The 18290-nt window shown below is 42.9% G+C and overlaps 1 protein-coding gene and 1 long non-coding RNA gene across 2 annotated transcripts in view; one reads left to right on the top strand and one right to left on the bottom strand.

Moving 5' to 3' along the window:
* The window catches only part of LOC116976742, a 415857-nt gene that overhangs the window by 329998 nt on the left and 67569 nt on the right, over positions 1-18290 (top strand). The window contains exons 22-26 of the mRNA XM_033026631.1: positions 1649-1715; positions 1831-1926; positions 3804-3911; positions 4923-5069; positions 6156-6709. Of these exons, the coding sequence (XP_032882522.1) occupies positions 1649-1715; positions 1831-1926; positions 3804-3911; positions 4923-5069; positions 6156-6709 (972 nt within the window). The remainder of the gene's footprint in view (positions 1-1648; positions 1716-1830; positions 1927-3803; positions 3912-4922; positions 5070-6155; positions 6710-18290) is intronic.
* LOC116976751 lies at positions 106-16627 on the bottom strand. The gene is made up of 3 exons (XR_004413040.1): positions 16617-16627; positions 11221-11225; positions 106-170 (listed from the first exon to the last, which is right to left on the bottom strand). It is a non-coding gene; the product is annotated as an uncharacterized LOC116976751 (long non-coding RNA).

Here is an 18290-nt window from a genome sequence, read left to right as displayed (position 1 = left end):
AACAAGTTAGCTTCAAAACATTTTAAAGACGGCACGGTGGCACAGAGGTATAGTTGCTGCCTTATGATGCCAAAGACCCGGGTTTGATCCTGAATATGGGTGCTTGTATGTACGGAGTTTGTACTTTCTTCCCGTGACATGCATGTATTTTCTCTGGGAACTCTGGTTTCCTGTCCCTCGTGTGTAGGATAGTGTTCGTGTTCGGAGATCGCTGCATGATGCAGACTTGGTGGGCCGAAGAGCCTGTTTCCATTTTTATCTCTAAACTAGACTAAACTTTTCTCTATTTTCCAGTTCAGGCAAAGATTTTCAAGGAAACAGTTTTGTTTCTTTTTCCACAGAATGTGCCTGACTTGTTGAGTGTTTCCAGCATTTCCAGCTTTTGGTTGTGTTTAACACCACAAATCCAGAAAATATGTGCCTCTTCCATCTCCAGCAGTCCATGATATCCAGCATGCTTCATTTTCAGAATTTGGGCCATGAATGTGCTAATGCAGTTAGACTTCAGAGAGATCTACAGTGAGCACATACTTAAAATTGGAATGTCCTTTTCTCACTTTCAACCAATTATATCACAATTTATTTTAACTTCTGGATATGATTTTAGGAAGTGTTAATTTGTTCAAGGGGAGAAACAAGAAACTGCAGATGCTGGAATCTAGAGCAAAACATGAGGTGCTGGAGTAACTCAGCGGGTCAGACAGCATCTCTGAAGAAAAGGAATAGGTGACGTTTCGGTTCAAGACCCTTCTTCAGTCTGAGAGTCAGGACAGGGAAACGAGAGATACAGACTGATGTAGAGAAATATAGAACAATTGAATGAGAGATATGCAAAAAAGTAACGATGATAGAAACATAGAAATTAGGTGCAGGAGTAGGCCATTCGGCCCTTCGAGCCTGCACCGCCATTCAATATGATCATGGCTGATTGATGATAAAGGAAACAGGCCATTGTTAGCTGTGTGTTTGGTGAAAACGAGTTGCAGACAGGTTTAAACCACCGTCCACATTTCCTTACTACACATTTTGTATCAAGTACTTGGCTCAAGGTCTTGTGCAGAGCAGAAAGGCCTTACACATTAGAGCGAGTACAGACAATGAGACTCAACAAGATGACTTTGAAGCTGGTACAACTTGGGTGAGGAAGGGATGGAGAGAAAGGGAATACAAGGGTTACGTGAAGTTAGATAAATCCATTATACCACTGGGTTGTAAGCTGCCCAAGCGAAAAATGAGATGCTGTTCCTCCAATTTGCATTTGGCCTCACTCTGACAAGGGAGGATGCCTACGACAGAAAGATCACTGTGGGAATGGGAAGGGAACATTCCTCTACATTTGGTATCGCCGATGGACAAGAATCCACACCCTGAACAACGCATATAGCGGATCAAATCAAAATCCAAGCAGTTTTCTTTTCCTTTGTCCGCCTCTTAAGATCAAGACCTGTCTGAAGAAGGGTCTTGACCCAAACGTCACCCATTCCTTCTCTCCAATGATGCTTCCTGTCCCACTGAGTTACTCCAGCTTTTTGTGTCTATCTTCATCTTAATTTCTATAATTTCTTTAGAAGTTTTCCTAACGTGTTCCAAAATGTAATTCTGATATGTTTGCTGTTCAACTCAAAGTGCTTGGATTTGTTTTTTGCAGGATGCCCTGCAATCCCACCTGGTTGAACATGTGTCGGAAGACCCGAGCAATCCCATTCATCCGACAGGTATTAACTACACAAAGTTTATTTAGTCTCTGCTGAACCGTAATGCTATCAGCCATACATATCTAAATTTAATGTTTTAGTAATGTTATTTTTCCTTTTCTTTTTATATTTAAAGGGAACTACATGACAAATTATTACCAAAACCAGATGTACACTTCAGCTTGGTCATCCAACCTGAATCGAAGGAAACAGAATTTTGGTTGGTTACTGGGTAATAAATTGTTTTTGAATTGAGTTAGATCCAACTGGCTCTTCGAGGTTATCTTGGTATTAGCACTGGTTCTGCTCCCATATTGTCTCCCTAAAACATATTGGTCCACAGAGTTGTGATGAGCCCCTGGATTGTCAAGCTGGTGCTTATCACTGGATGGTTGAGGTCATGTACAGGGTGTCTCTGAAGTGGTCGGGCCTCTGAATGAAAAGAGTAGATCCTCTGTCAATTTCCCATGCAGAGCCACTCAAGGATGATGTGAGGCGCAGGCGAATGCAGGCGGGCAGTGATGTCGGCCACAGTTGCACCAGGTAGCTCTACCTCCGAGAGTGCCGCCTGCTTTAGCGAGTGTTATTTTTGGTCACTTTGCATCGGATAGCAGAGCATGCCACTAGCGGTACCACTTGCCCCTCCGATTGCTGAAAAAGTGGCGTGCAAGCCCTGGCATGGACATCAATGCCCTCCCAAATACTAGGTATTGCCAAATTTTGATGGCTGGTGCTATGTATTCCAAGGCCAGACAGATGCTTATGGCTAGAGCTAGGCTGCTGACACATTGTTAGTGTGAATTCATATATGAAGACATTGGGTTGAGTATCAAAAAAATTCACATCCAATTTTAATGGTATTGCCATTGGTTTATTATTTTCATACGTACCAAATAAAACCTTTTATTTGTGTGCAATCCAGGCAAATCATATCAACAAAAGAGAAGAAGGGAGGGTTGCGAGCAAGGCTGGTTTGGGTGATGGACTGAGCTGCGTTTATAAATCTCTGCAATTTCTTGAGGTCTTGGGGAGGCCTGTTGGCATACATGTGATGAATTGGATGCTTTCTATAGTGCATCTGTAGAAGTTGGTAAGAGTCATTGAAGACATGCCGAATTTCCTTGGCCTTCTGAGAAAGCGGAGGGGTTGGTATGCTTTCTTGGCATTTGCATCATAGATAAATTTACGATATTTTCACCTAGGAACTTGAAGCTCACGACCATCTTTATTTCAGCACCCTTGATACATACTCGAGCATGTTTTGCAGCCCGCATCCTGAAGTCAGAGACTACCTTTTTCATTTTGCTTGTGTTGAGGCAGAGGATGTTTATTTTAGCATTATGTTATTGAGTTTTGTACCTCCTTCTTGTACTCCATCTCATAGTTTGAGATCCAGCCACTGCAATGATGTGATCTGCGAGCTTGTAAATGGAGTCAGATCAAAATTTTGCCGCAGAGTCGCGACTATATGGCCTCAACTACAACCCCGGCAGTGTGTTCCAGGGCTTCACCACCCTCTGTATTTTAAAAATAAATTATCCTGTGTTTATCTTTAAACTATGACCCCCCCTCACGAAGCTATGCCCTCTAGTATCCTGGGGAAAAGGTTCTGACTGTCTACTCTATCTAAGCCTCTTATATTATCAGGTCTCCCTGTAACCTGTGGTATTCCAGAGAAAGAATCCAAGTACCTCTCCTATAGCTAATACTCCCTAATCCATTGATCATTCTGGTAAATCTCCTCTGCAAGCCTCCACATCCTTCCTGTAAAGGGGCAACCAGAACTGCATGCAATACTCCAAATGCGGCCTAACCAAAATCTTATAAAGCTGCATCATGACTTCCTGACTTTTGTACTCATTGCCCCAACCTATGAAAGCAACCATATCATATGTGTTTTTACACTCTACTTGTGTTGCCACTTTCAGGAGAGTTGTGGATTTGGATCCCAAAATCCCTCTGTACATCAATGCTGTTCAAGGTCATGCCATTAATTGTATATTTTCTCCATACCTTTTATCTCCCAAAGTTCAATACTGTTTCTAGATTTTCTTTTTCCCTATCTATAATCATCAGGCATATTGAGTATGTACTTTTCATTTTTTTTAGCAGATCCTCAAGAAAGTGAAGAGAAAATTGAATGGCTGGAAGAGCAGCTGCTTGAGGACCTTAGTCATTTAGACCCCAGAGTTATTTTGCACCCATTGCTTGAAAGAGGTGAATGTTTGACATTGAATGGAAGTTTGTTCCAATGTGCCAGTTCAAGTCAAGAGTATGTTATTGTACTATGTCCCAGATAGATCAATGAAATTCTTACTTGCAGCAGCATGACAGAATATGTAAACGTAGATCTCTTAAAAAATATAATAAACAAGAGATTAAAAGTTCAGTGTGTGTATGATGTATATATCTTTTTAAAGATTTAAAATTAAAAAAAAGATTTTGATATATATTTTTTTATTAAAGGTAATCAATTACAATGCTTCAAACAACTTTATATCAAATTAATTCAATTTGCATTAAGTAAAACACTAGTAATACTTATCTACTATTTTTTTAGAAATAATGATAAAGAAAAAATAGAACAGTTATAAATCATTAAGAGAGTGATTAAATAATAATTTGATTATATATAAGAAAGAAAAGAGAAACGAAAAAAAAAAAAAAATGAAAAACCATGAAAAACCACAATATGTATTGTTAATAACACTACTACAAGTGATAGTATCAATAAAGACATATATGTTAATTCCAATATAAAAATGAATTATTCTCACCAAATCCCGCAGGGTGCACGCCGAGCTGTGTTGCCAAGAACAGCTACTTCTCTAAATACTGTATATATGGAGACCATATCTGTTCAAAAGAATTATACTTGTCCAATAGGACAAATCTAATTCTTTCCAGATGTAACGTCTCCATCATCTCTGTTGCCCACATTTTTGTTGTGGGGGATAATGTTCCCTTCCAAAATTTCAATATGATTTTTTTCCCAATTATCAAACAGTAATCAAAGAAATTTCTTTGATTTACTGTAAGTGATAGATGTAAATCCGGGATTCCAAAAAAAAGATTTTGATAAAATTTGAAAGATACATCAAAGCATGATGAATTTGGACTCACTAATTCCTTTCCTGCTAGTTTTCCAGTTGTTGCATTATAATGCAAAGGATGTGAACCATAACCTAGTTGGAGCTATCATTAATAAACCTTTTATTCTCCCGACAGCTGGTCTTAAGCCAAATTCCTTGATGTCAACAGTCAATCTGAAACGCTTAGGAGTGGTCATATCACCTTCATCGGCTTCAATTGCAGGACCTGCTCAAAGAGACATCTTAGAACTTTCTCCAGTCAAACAAGTCCAAGAACCTTTAGGTGAGAAAAGAGCACTTCAGTGGAAAATTCACTCATTCACCTGAGCAATTAAGGAAAAATGTCTATTACCATAGATTATGTGACCCATGATTTAAAAAAAACCCCCATCTAGATCAGTATTTTTGTTCTTGATATTTCCAAAATATGGCTATATGAATTAAGCTTGCATGTCTTCTGAAGATCGCAGTTCTAATTTAAAGATGTGATTGAAAACAATCCTTGTTTCTAAGGTAAAAACACTGATTAGGTAACAACAGATATAAATAGACATAAATTAAAGAACAACCACATTTTGCTAGTTAATGTGGTTCTTTACATTTTGTGACAAGTGAAAACAGTAATTTTGAAACATTTGATTACAAGAAATAGTAAAAGTAAATAGTGGGTCTCGGGGGTGGGAGATGATCGTGCAGTAAAAGAGATGGGATGGGTGTTATGTGATTAAATAATTCAATTTTCATGCAATTGGATTGTAAGATACCCTAGCAAACTAGGACATGCTGTTCTTCCAGGTTGCATGCAGCCTCAATCTAGAAATGGTGGCCAAAGACATAATGGGAAAGGAAGTTAAAATGGGCAGTAACCGGGAGCTCCAGCCGGCCTTGGCAGACTGAATGTGAGTGTTTGGCGAAATGGTCACCTTGTCTACGCTTGGTCTTGCCAATGTAAAGGAGTACACATCGAGAGCACAGAATGCTACAGACAAGATGGGAAGAGGTGCATGTGAATATTTGAATCACCAAGATGGGCTGCTGGGCTCCCTGCATGGGAGTAAAAGAGGAGGTGGTGGCACAGGTGTTATGTCTCTTGTATTTGCATGAAGTGCCTGGGGAGGGACATGATTTTTGTCTCTTTTTCACCTTTATCCTTTGTCACCTCCTCCCATCAAATGGGCAAATACCCCCCTCACCTGAACCCATCTTGCTTCCCCCCATTAGGCATGTTAGCAAATTGCACACTTGCCAAAAAATAGTTGGTAAGCGGTGAGGGAACTGAGTTTTAATGTTATGCTTCAGTTGATGATAATTTGTTTGGATGGTGCACTAAAAAATGAATCGATTAATTTTGCTTTGTGATCTGTTCCAGGTGCAAAACCAGAGTACTCCTTAAAAAATAGTTCTGTTTTCTCAAGTAACACATTGGATGAATACCTGGAAAATGAAGAGAAAATTATTGATCAGCGTGCTGCTCTGTGCGTGAACAAAACATCAAAAGTTGTATGTCAAATGCCTTCCAAAAGTTCCAGTTATGTCCGCACGTTGGATAGTGTATTAAAATCCCGGTCATCCCAAGCTGAGTGTCGAGGGTCCCACACATCCAATCGAACTTCGGTTTCTCCGCAACCCATTTCTGTTGGCTCTGTTTCCAAAAACACCAAGCAGATTGAGATGACATTGGGACCTGTGACTAGCAGAAAGCAGAAGTCTGCAAACAATGCAAAGGTGTCCTCGACACCAGCCAAATCAGCAGCTAAAACCAGTTTGCGGCCGTCCTTTGCACCCACGAGACCTCCTCGATTATCCAAAAAGCAGAGAAAGTTAATGAATGTGGAGAATGGTGCCCGCTGGGTTGGGAAACCAGGGACTTACATCACAGAGGAGCGAGCAGAAGCATCCCTTGTTACTCTGCTAACAGCAAAGGTACTGGTTTTCTATTACATTGAACATAGCTGAGGAAAGTTTTTTACAAAAGCACTTGAAGGATGCAAACCTCAAGAAAAGTGACTAGATCAATTCAGAATTGTGATACCGCTCCTTGTTCACGGTAGATCAGTTTATATGGCCTTGGGACAAAAAGAGAAAATATTTTAACTGAGTTTTAAAACAAAACGAATATGAACATGACATGGGAGAGAAAGAGCAAGCCATACATCTCCTTGAGTCAGTTTTGCCATTCAGCAATCTAGTGTCTGATCTATTTTTTGGCACCTACTCCAATTTTCCTGTTTGATTATCATAATCTTTATTTTCTCCATAGTTTAAAAATCCATCTCGGCCTTAAATGAGTTTAATAATGCTCATCCATGCCCCTTTCAAATATAGAAATGCAACCATGTGAGGAAAGAACTTCCTTTTCTCAGCCTAAGTAACATTTTATTCATCTATCTTCTGTAAATTCCAAACTAAACATTATTGTTTTTGCCTTTATCAATCCAATTTATTACACCAGGAAAGAAGTACAGCAAATGTGTCAAGAACTTCCCCATCATAAAACCGTGTATGACTGCTTTATACTCTTACAAGTATCTATATGTATTGCTATTACCTCTTCAATAATGTATTCCAACATTTTCCCAATAAGTTTAATCGTTTCCTGTTTTCAAGGTTTCAAGGTCAGTTTATTGTCACATGTACCAGTTAAGGTCCAGTGAAATTTGAGTTACAGCCATACTAACTGAAAAGCAACACGATACACAACCACATGAAAGTTAACATAAACATCCATCACAGTGGATTCCACATTCCTCACTGTGATGAAAGACAGTAAAGTTCAATCTTCTCTTTGTTCCGCGGTGGGGGCAGTTAAACCATCCGCAGTCGGGGCGATCACAGCCCCCGCAGCCGACGATCGGAGCCCCCGTCGGGTTGATCGAAACTCCCACGTTGGGGCGGTTGAAACTTTCTCCGCAGCATGGAGCTCCCGTCGGCCTCTTCTTCCCAGAGACCCCAGGCTTCCCCTTGTTAAAGTCCACACGCCTCGTTTTTGGAGCTTCGATCCCCGGCAAAGGGATTACAAGCTCCGCGATGTTAAAGTCCCACAGACCCCTGCGGCTTGGAGCTCCTGTTGGTCTGCAGGAAAGGCCGCCAACTCCACGATGTTAGGCCGCAGTGGGGACGGAGATACGATATGGAAAACAATCACATCTCCTTTGCGGTAAGAGATTGTAAATAGTTTCCCCCAACCCCTCTCCCCCCACACACACATAATAAACCAAGGAACACTGAAACATACTTTCAACACATACTAAAAAATAACAATAAAGAAGAAAGGACAGACAGACTGTTGGCGAGGCAGCCAATGCTGGTGGCGCCACCCAGTGATGATTGCCCTTTTTGAAGTGCCATTACATCTGGTGTTCCAGTGCTCAGATATCTTCATATCCAGGATCTATCAATGTCTTACCATACGTTAACTGTCAAGATTGATAGATTATTTCCACTGTCTTTGTGGCCATATCCTAAGTCATCAGGATGCAGACCACTTCGAGCCTCCTGTGGCAAAGAATTCTACAGATTCACAACTCTCCAGGTGAAAACATTTTTCCTCATCTCCGTTGTAAATGGCCTACCCCTTATTCTTAAACTGCGAACATTTAAACTGTTTAATTTCACTTTCTGCCACTGCTCATCTACCACCTCACCTTTAATCTTTCCCAGTTCACTTTCTAATTCTTTTCTCGTACTGTTGTAATTGGCTTCATTAAAAATTGGAACAGAGGGACATCTTTATTTATTAAATATGCAGACCAAAACTATATTCAGCACTCCAGGCTGATCAGCAATCTGTAAAATTGCATCAATCATCTCCTACTTTTACACCTCACACCCTTTGCAGCAAATTCTTGCACAATTCTCCAGCCAAATTCTTGCACAATTCTCCAGCCAAAGGACAGTTGTGGTTGCCCTAGCTGGAGTGAGCAATGCAACAAGCCTCCTAAGGTGTTGGCTGAGCAGAAATTCCCTCTTAGCTAAAGATCTTTGCTTTCAATCAGTTTTGCAAGCCCTATTCCATGGAAATTATCTTCATCCCCTGGCATGTGAATTACCAGAGGCAGTTCCAGACCATTTGCAACCTGATATTTTGTTTGATGATAAGTTTATCTCCAGCTTGGTTGATGTAAATTAGTTGTTTCGATCTCTGCAACAAAGTCAGTTTCACACTAAGTATTCTTGTCTTTAAACCAGTCATTAAATCATCACTATATGATTAAGCTTTTGGTTGTCGTACCAGCAGCTCTTCAATGATCTGGTGTCATTCATTGATGCTCCTGAGAACCATTCCTCTTTGGAATTTCAAAAACTGTGACTATTGTATCCACTGCTGCTGATGGAAGATTTATGCACTTTCATCGAAAGGCAGCTTCTTGCACAATGCTCCAGCCAAAGGACAGTTGTGGTTGCCCTAGCAGCAGTGAGCAACACAACAAGAAATTCTACACCTTTTTCTGAACAGAAAAAGAAGAGGCTCTAAAGGTGATAGCTTTCAGAAAATTGTACTGACATTATTTCCCACAGCAATGAAGTAGTTACTAAGTCAGGGGGCGGCAACCTTGTTCTGCATAGCGGCCGGGTGGCATGTCTGAGCGGATGGCGGGCCACATCTACCACGTGTTCACATAGATCCTGCCCCCATCCCGCCCCGGATGACATGCATCAAATCACGTGTTTACATTGATCCCGCCCTTTCTCCTACTACATTAGCGAGAGTTCTGCATAAACACCAAGTGTCTTGTCCTATAGTATAAGCACTAGCGAGATTACAGCCCAATAACATGAATGTTTTGCCTTTCTTCTCTAACACAAGCGAGATTTCAGCACAATAACACTCGATATTTTTTCCCTATGATAGAAACAATCAGAAAGATGTTCAGACAACTCGGTTCATACCAGGCACGTGCTGTCAGGGTAGACATTGTAGACACATAGAAACATAGAAAGTAGGTGCGAGAGTAGACCACCAGGTCCGTCGAGCCCGCACCGCCATTCGCTCATGGCTGAACACTAAACAGACACACTTACCCACAAACAGTAGACACAAGACACAGAACACAAGACACTACCCTCCCCTTTATACCGCTATCACCCCTCTCCACCCCAAGAACCTCGCGATCTCCTGGGGGAGGCAAAAAAACGGATAAAAACCCAGGTCCAATTCGGGAAAAAAATCCGGGAAATTCCTCTCCGACCCCAATCCAGGCGATCGACACTTGTCCAGGAGATCACTCAGGTCTTACTATACTAACCATACCTAGGTCCATATCCCTGCCCTCTCCCCGTAGCCCCTTATCCCCTTGGCAGCTAAAAAACCATCTATTTTAGTCTTAAATATATTTAAAGTTTCTGCTTCCACTGCTCCCTGGGGCAGTGAATTCCATAAATTAACCACCCTCTGGGTGAAGAAGTTCTTCCTCATCTCAGTTTTAAAAGAGCCCCCCCTTATTCTGCAACTATGTCCCCTAGTTCTAGTTTCCCCGATCATTGGGAACATCCTCGGTGCATCCACCCGATCAAGGCCCCTCACGATCTTATATGTTTCAATGAGATCGCCTCTCATTCTTCTAAACTCCAAAGAGTAGAGTTCCAGCCTACTTAACCTTTCCTCATATGTCAATCCCCTCATTGCAGGAATTAATCTTGTAAACCTTCGCTGCACTGCCTCCAGGGCTAGTACATCCTTTCTTAAGTATGGACCCCAGAACTGTACACAGTATTCCAAATGTGGTCTCACTAATACTGTGTACAGCTGCAGCAAGACCTCCGTGTTTTTATACTCAATCCCCCTAGCAATAAAGGCCAAAACTCCATTGGCCTTCCTGATTGCTTGCTGCACCTGCATACTAACTTTTAGTGATTCATGTACTAATACCCCTAGATCCCTTTGCGTTGCATTACAACGCAGCTCCTCCTCATTTAGAAAATAACTTGCCCTATCATTTTTTTTCCCAAAGTGAATGACTTCACATTTATTAGTATTAAATTTCATCTGCCAAGTTGTTGCCCACTCACCTAGCTTATCTATATCCTTTTGCAGACTCTTCCTATCCTCCTCATCCCCTACTTTTCCTCCCATTTTTGTATCGTCCGCAAATTTTGATATATTACACTTGGTTCCCTCCTCCAAATCATTTATATAAATTGTGAACAACTGGGGTCCCAGCACCGACCCTTGCGGAACCCCGCTAGTTACCGGTTGCCATCCCGAGTATGAACCATTTATCCCCACTCTCTGCTTCCTATTTGTTAGCCAATCCTCTACCCATGCTAATATATTACCCCCAATCCCATAATTTTTTATTTTTAGCAATAGTCTCTTATGTGGCACCTTGTCAAAAGCCTTTTGGAAGTCCAAGTATACCACATCCACCGGTTCCCCTTTATCCACCCGGGTTGTTACTTCCTCAAAGAATTCGAGCAGATTCGTTAAACAGGACTTCCCCTTCACAAAACCATGCTGGTTCTGTCCGATGAAGTCATGTTTATCCAAGTGCCCCGTTAGTGTTTCTTTAATAATTGTCTCTAACATTTTACCCACCACCGATGTTAGACTAACCGGTCTATAGTTACCCGCCTTCTGTTTACTTCCTTTTTTAAATATAGGTGTTACATTGGCCATTTTCCAATCCACTGGGACTGTTCCTGTCTCCAGGGAGTTTTGGAAAATTATCACCAATGCATCCACAATCCCCACCGCTATCTCCCTCAAGACCCTTGGATGTAATCCATCAGGCCCAGGGGATTTATCCTCCTTCAGTCTCATTAATTTCCCTAATACCACCTCCTTGGTGATCTTAATAGTAATTAGCTCCTCCATTCCTACCGCCCCCTGTTTATCCAGCGTTGGAATATTTTTTGTGTCTTCTATGGTGAAGACTGATACAAAATACTCGTTTAATGCCTTTGCCATTTCCATGTTCCCCACCAACAACTCTCCAGTCTCACCCTCCAATGGACCAACGTTCACCTTAGCCACCCTTTTTCTTTTTATATAGCTATAAAAACTCTTACTATTAGTTTTTATGTTGTTCGCTAAATTCCTTTCATAGTCTATTTTCCCCGTCTTAATTAATCTCTTAGTTATTTTTTGCTGACCTTTAAATGCTTCCCAATCCTCTACCCTCCCACTATCTCTGGCTACCTTATATGCCCTTGCCTTCAGCCGAATACTATCCTTTATAGTTTTACTGAGCCATGGCTGACTGTTCTTACCCTTACCCCTTTTTTTCTTCATAGGAATAAATTTTTCTTGAAGGTTATACAGTATACCCTTAAACGTACACCACTGCTCATGTGCCTACCCTGACTAAAATTATGAAATGGTAATTGTTAAATATAAAGAGTAAAGGCATGGGAGAATTGTGCCTATCTAAGAATTCGATCTCTTAGGTAGGCATAATTCTCCATGCCTTTCATCCGCAGCACTTGTAACACGCGAAGGTCTGTGCAGCTGACGTGCCGTCAGCGCTGCTTGAAGCCGTCAATGACAAGCAGGGCTGAAGGCAGCTAGAATTATGCCTTTGCTGTACTGTGCATGCGCAGCGCAAGCTCCTTGGCGGGTTTTTCAAATATGGATTGCCATTATCTGAAGTATCCAAGGAAACAAAGAGAGAAGAATGGAGTTTGTGTACCAATAATGTGGTAAGTACATTTCTTGGTGCTATATGTTTTTAAATACCGTATTTCCAGGGGTGGGGGTGGGAGAGCTCCTTTCACAGTGTTTGGGGAGTCTGGCCCGGGGTAAAGTTGCGGGGAGGGCAGGAGCGTTGTGAAGGAGGGGATCGGGGCCAGTAACCCACTTGCAACACTCCGGGCACGGAGCCACCGCATTGTGGCTGGGGAGTAAATTAGCTCGGGTGGCTGTGAGTGGTCGCCGGGACCGGACAGCCCCTTCTGCCGGCCCCGCTCACCTCTGGCAGTGCCCTCCGTCTGAAAACCTCTCGCCGGCCTCGCTCATGTCAGCCGCTTCCCGCAAATCCTTAAACTCCAACAACGTGATCAAGGGACCAATTGGCTGTGGGAATTTAAGGATTTGCGGGAAGCGGCTGACATGAGCGAAGCCGGTGAGCGGCAGGTGAGAGATGTTCAGTCGGAGAGCACTGCCAGAGGTAAGCGGGCCGGCTGCAGGCGCTGAAGTGGCAGCCGGTTCTGCTGTCCGTGCCCGGAGCGCTGCGGCAGCGGTGAGTGAGTGAGTTACTGACATAATCCCCGACCCCCTCCTTCACAACACTCCTGCCCTCCCTGCAACTTTACCCCTGGCACAACCTCTCCGCACGCTGTGAAAGGAACTCACGTTTCCCGACCATCTCTCCATCTGCCTTCATCCTCCATGCCCCACCCATTCAGTAATTTATAAAATGAAGGAGATTTGGAAGCCTTGGGCAAATTGAAGTGTTACTTATTTTTATTTTTTATTTTTACGGAGAGAACAATCTGCGCATGGGCGGTTTAAGATTTTTTTTAAAAGCCGACTGACTGCCTACCTTGAGTAATCATTCACGGCACGTGCCTGGTTCATACCCTCTGCTCTGCAGATTGTAATGTACAAACAATTAATCAAATAGTCAAAAAATAAGAGAGCTTGAATCTGCAAAAAAAATAGCTCCTGCAGCATAACCATTTACGGGCTAACCTTTCCTCTAGCGGAAAAAACAGTCAATACTCTGATTTTAACCATATATGAACAAGGCAAGAGGCTGTACAATGCTCTGTAAGAAAAAGGGTTGCAGATTATTAGGGTATAAATATATCTGAACATTACCTCTGTGTGTGGAGAAAGAGGGACTCTGTTGTCTGTGTTTACATACTGTGAGAGCTGTCCTCCCACTCCCGCCTGGCGAAATAAAGACGTTACCGTATTACTAACTTTTGTGTTGTTATCTGTTTAAAGCAAATTGAACTTAAACATTGGCGTAGTCGGCAGGATCTTGCTGGAAACTATCTCTGAAGACTGAGTAAGAGGCTACAGTTTGGTCGGGGTCTCGAAGGGGGTAGTCCACTATTGGACCCCTTGAGTCTGAACTCCTGACAGTGCCCGGGAACACTGTGGTCCTTCGTCCGAAGTTGATCTGGTTTCCGCCAAGATCCTTGACAGTTAACGTATGGTAAGACATTTTTGTTGATTCAGCAGCTCAGACTTGGGAACTAGTGCTCCGGGAGTACCATGTGGGTCAAGATTGCAGATAAAATATTAGAGGGTCCGGAACCCGTATTTTCGATTGATCAGGTCTGACTACATGCAGTCTGTTGAAATTAATAACCATATAACCATATAACAATTACAGCACGGAAACAGGCCATCACGACCCTTCTAGTCCGTGCCGAACACGTATTCTCCCCTAGTACCATATACCTGCGTTCAGACCATAACCCTCCATTCCTTTCCCGTCCATATAACTATCCAATTTATTTTTAAATGATAAAAACGAACCTGCCTCCACCACCTTCACTGGAAGCTCATTCCACACAGCCACCTCTCTCTGAGTAAAGAAGTTCCCCCTCATGTTACCCCTAAACTTCTGTCCCTTAATTCTCAAGTCATGTCCCCTTGTTTGAAACTTCCCTACTCTCAGTGGGAAAAGCTTATCCACGTCAACTCTGTCTATCCCTCTCATCATTTTAAAGACCTCTATCAAGTCCCCCCTTAACCTTCTGCGCTCCAAAGAATAAAGCCCTAACTTGTTCAACCTTTCTCTGTAACTTAGTTGCTGAAACCCAGGCAACATTCTAGTAAATCTCCTCTGTACTCTCTCTATTTTGTTGACATCCTTCTTATAATTAGGCGACCAAAATTGTACACCATACTCCAAAATTGGCCTCACCAATGCCTTGTACAATTTTAACATTACATCCCAACTTCTATACTCAATGCTCTGATTTATAAAGGCCAGCACACCAAAAGCTTTTGGGTGAGATAATCATCGTTTATAGAGTCGAATGATGGGACAGGCTCTGTATAAGAATGATGTGGGAGCTCCGGTACATGTGGGAGTTTCGGTACAGCATATGTGTTATTTGGATCCGGGAAAACATAAAGATTACATTATGATCAGTCAAAAAGATTTTCAAAAAAGAGAATACGGTTGGCCAACAGAATATAAACAATTGGTATGCAAAAATGGAAACCTAAGCAAAATACCCTGGGGACCCCTTGTCTGGCATGGCAACCCTGTTTATAGAAGAGGGGGATGAGGAACAAATTTGGGGAGAGAAACTAAATTGGAAATGGTGTACACCACGCCCTGGCCACCAGTCACTAACAGCAGGAGCTACCCCACTAAGATCCCGTGAAGAGGAGGGGTTCCAGTACTCCTCCAGGGAAGGGCAACCCCAGAAGAAGGACAAACTGAAAAGGAAGATGAGAAAGAAGAAGGGAGAGGGCTTAAGGCAGAAGAGGAAGAGCAATAGCTGATGAATCAAAGAAGACTGAAAAGTGAAAAAGCAGGATGTTGGGCTGGTGGCTTTTGAGGCACTGTACCTGTTGTTGGAACCTGTTGTTCAAATGCCTTAACTCACGAACAGTGATTAAGATCCAAATACTTTTATCAGCAATACACCATAGGTAACTTCATCTTAACACATAGCTCAAGACTGGGGAAGAAAGGGAAAACAGGCTTTCTATTAAACCTGTGGGCGGAGCTACAGTATGACTCATAATATGAGTGACACTGATCTATATCCTTCCTCGTAAAGAATTTAATGTCAGTACAAAACCATTGACTAAATAACGCATGCATAGCAATTGATAATTAGCTGGAGGAAATTCAAACATAGCCCAGGTACTTCATGGTGGGCTTGCAAACACGACCAGCACGTGTGCGATATAAACCATCTCAGTTCTTCGCCACCGGGGACAGAGTCGGTGGCATGAGTGGTGGTGGAGATTGAAACAGCATTCCTGGTGATGAAACAGGGGACTTTGGCACAGGCGGAAGAGGCGTCGCCATTGGCAGAGCTGCCGTTTCAGGAGTGGGTTGTGCTGGTACAGGCGGGCCGATGCTGCTGGACTTGGACGGAAGTACACTTGTACGGTCTGGCTAATACAGAGGTGGAGCCGGCTTATTCATAGGCAGGATATGTTGTCTGGTACGTCTGTAGGCGCCGCCATCAACACTGACCAAATATGAGCGTGGCTCAGAGGCAGTTCCAGAAATTACACGTGATGACCTTTGTCAGTTTGGAAACGAACCACCTGCCCCTTGGTTAATGGTGGCAGTTACCTGCTTGTTTTGTCATACCACTGTTTTGAATGTCACACTTTTGTTGCAGCCTGGACTGGACTTTTGGTGGTGGGACCACCTGCAGGATCAATGCCTGATCTGCCCCCGGCACCTTGGCTCGGGTCTGCCTTGACAAAAAACGTTGAGCAGGTGAACCAAAAACAAGGTCACGGAAGATGTTGCTTAGGTTGAGTAGGTCCAGGTACACGTCGGAATTAGGTCCGTGGGATCGTTCAATGAGCTCTTTGGCACCCTTGGCAGCCCGTTCAGCCAGCCCTTTCGACTGGATATTCAGGGCTGCTGGTGATGTGGTGAAAACTCCAGCGTGCAGCAAACTCTTTGAAGTGTTGGCTGATAAATTGACTGCCGTTATCAGATAGCAGTATGCAAGGAGCTCAGGTCTGCAAAATGGCGAGCGCATTTTAAAACTACCCCGTAAGAAGTGCGTCTGCTAAGAAAATCGATGTCAAATCAGCCGGAATACAAGTTGACAAGTACCAGGTACTGCTTGCCATGCCACTCAAATATGTCAGTTGCCACTGTACACCATGAGAGGGCAGGAGCGGGGTGTGAGAGAAGTGGTTGCTTTTGTTGATGAGGTGCCAAGCTGTTACACACTGCACAGGATGCCACATTCTCGAGGATGTATTCAGCCATACCTGGCCAGTAAAACATGTTTTTTGCTCGTAGGACAGTGGCTTCAATGCCTGGGTGGCCTGCATGGACAGTGTTAAAATACTAGCTGTGCAGCGAAACAGGGACTACAGCCTTGTGGCCTTTTACGATAATGCCATCCTGCAGCACTAGCTCATCGCGGACGGCAAAGAAGGGCCAAACTGGCAGCGGTACATTGTAGTGTTTGTCTGGCCAGCCGCATTTAATGACGGAGGTGAGCAACCGTAAGGTACTGTCAGCAGCAGTGTGGGCAACCAGGTCCTCCACACAAGACGATGGAATAAAAGACACAGTCATTATGATAAAGTCATCATCTGATGAGGGCAGACCCTCGCAGGCCTTTCGGGGTGCATGAGAGAGTGTCAGCAAGGTGCATATCCTTACCATGTTTGTAGGTCAGAACAATGTCATACTTTTGAAGTTGCAGCAACATCCGCTGCAAGTGTCATGGAGAGGCATGAATCGGTTTGTTAAAGATGCTGACCAGAGGTTGGTGATCAGCTTCAATCGTGATCGTATGTCCAAAGTGTTGTTCTGTGTCAGTCATGGTGCGCGAGGCATAGGCAACAGGCTTTTTACCGCTTCCGTTATTTTGAAGACATGCTGCGTCAAGTCCGTGTTGTGAAGCGTCACAAGTAAGTGTGACTGGTGGTTTAAGCCCCTGTCCCACTATGCGAGTTTACCCAAGAGCTCTCCTGAGTTAAAAAAAAAAAATCAAACTCGTGGTAAGTTCATCACGAGTATTTTTTTACTCGTGTACATTTTTCACACTGTTGAAAAAAGTTCACAAGTTACCCCGTTTCCCGAGTACCTGCCATTAATAATAATAATAATAATAATAATAATAATAATAATAATAATAATAATAATATCTTTTATTGTCATTGCACATAAGCGCAACGAGATTTGGTATGCAGCTTCCAACCGATGTCATAACATAAATAACTAATAAAATTTGGATTTACGTATTGATATCCCGAGAACATGGATTGTAAAAAGAACAGTAAAACAGTCAAAACTGTTCAACAGACTAATTCAAGAGTTACGAGCCGCTACGAGACATCCACGAGCTCCTACATACCCGCTACGTACCCGATACGAACATTCTATGAGTTCGAATCAGGGCAAAACTCAGGAGAACTCTTGAATTACCTCGTACAGTGGGACAGGCCCTTTAGATTCAAAATAAGCGAGAGTAGGAGCACAAGATATCTGCTGCTTAAGAGTGTCGAACGCACTCTGCTGTTGTTTGTGCCGGGCTCAAACAGTGTCTTTGTGGGTAAGCTGGTGCAGCGGGGCTGATATTTCACTGAAGTTTGGAATAAATTTACTCCGGTAGTTAACCTTGCCAAGGAATCTCTGCAGAGTGAGCATGTCGTTGGGTACCGGGAGCTCGTTGATGGCACTGGTTTTTGCCGGATCAGTTTTTAGGCCGTCCTTAGTGCTCACTTACCCTGAATTTACATTTTTGGAGGTCTAACTTGAGGTTGATGGCATTGGCGCGATCCAGGACCTTTGTCAGATTAGCATCGTGTTCTTCGATAGTTTGTCCAGCAACGAGGATATCATCCACTATAATGGAGCATGGGTAACCTGCAAATATTTGCTCCATA

The sequence above is a fragment of the Amblyraja radiata genome, chromosome 9, assembly GCF_010909765.2.
Source record: "Amblyraja radiata isolate CabotCenter1 chromosome 9, sAmbRad1.1.pri, whole genome shotgun sequence".
Taxonomy (NCBI): domain Eukaryota; kingdom Metazoa; phylum Chordata; class Chondrichthyes; order Rajiformes; family Rajidae; genus Amblyraja; species Amblyraja radiata.
The sequence above is the reverse complement of the archived record's forward strand: the minus strand, read 5'-3'. Positions and strand labels throughout refer to the sequence as shown.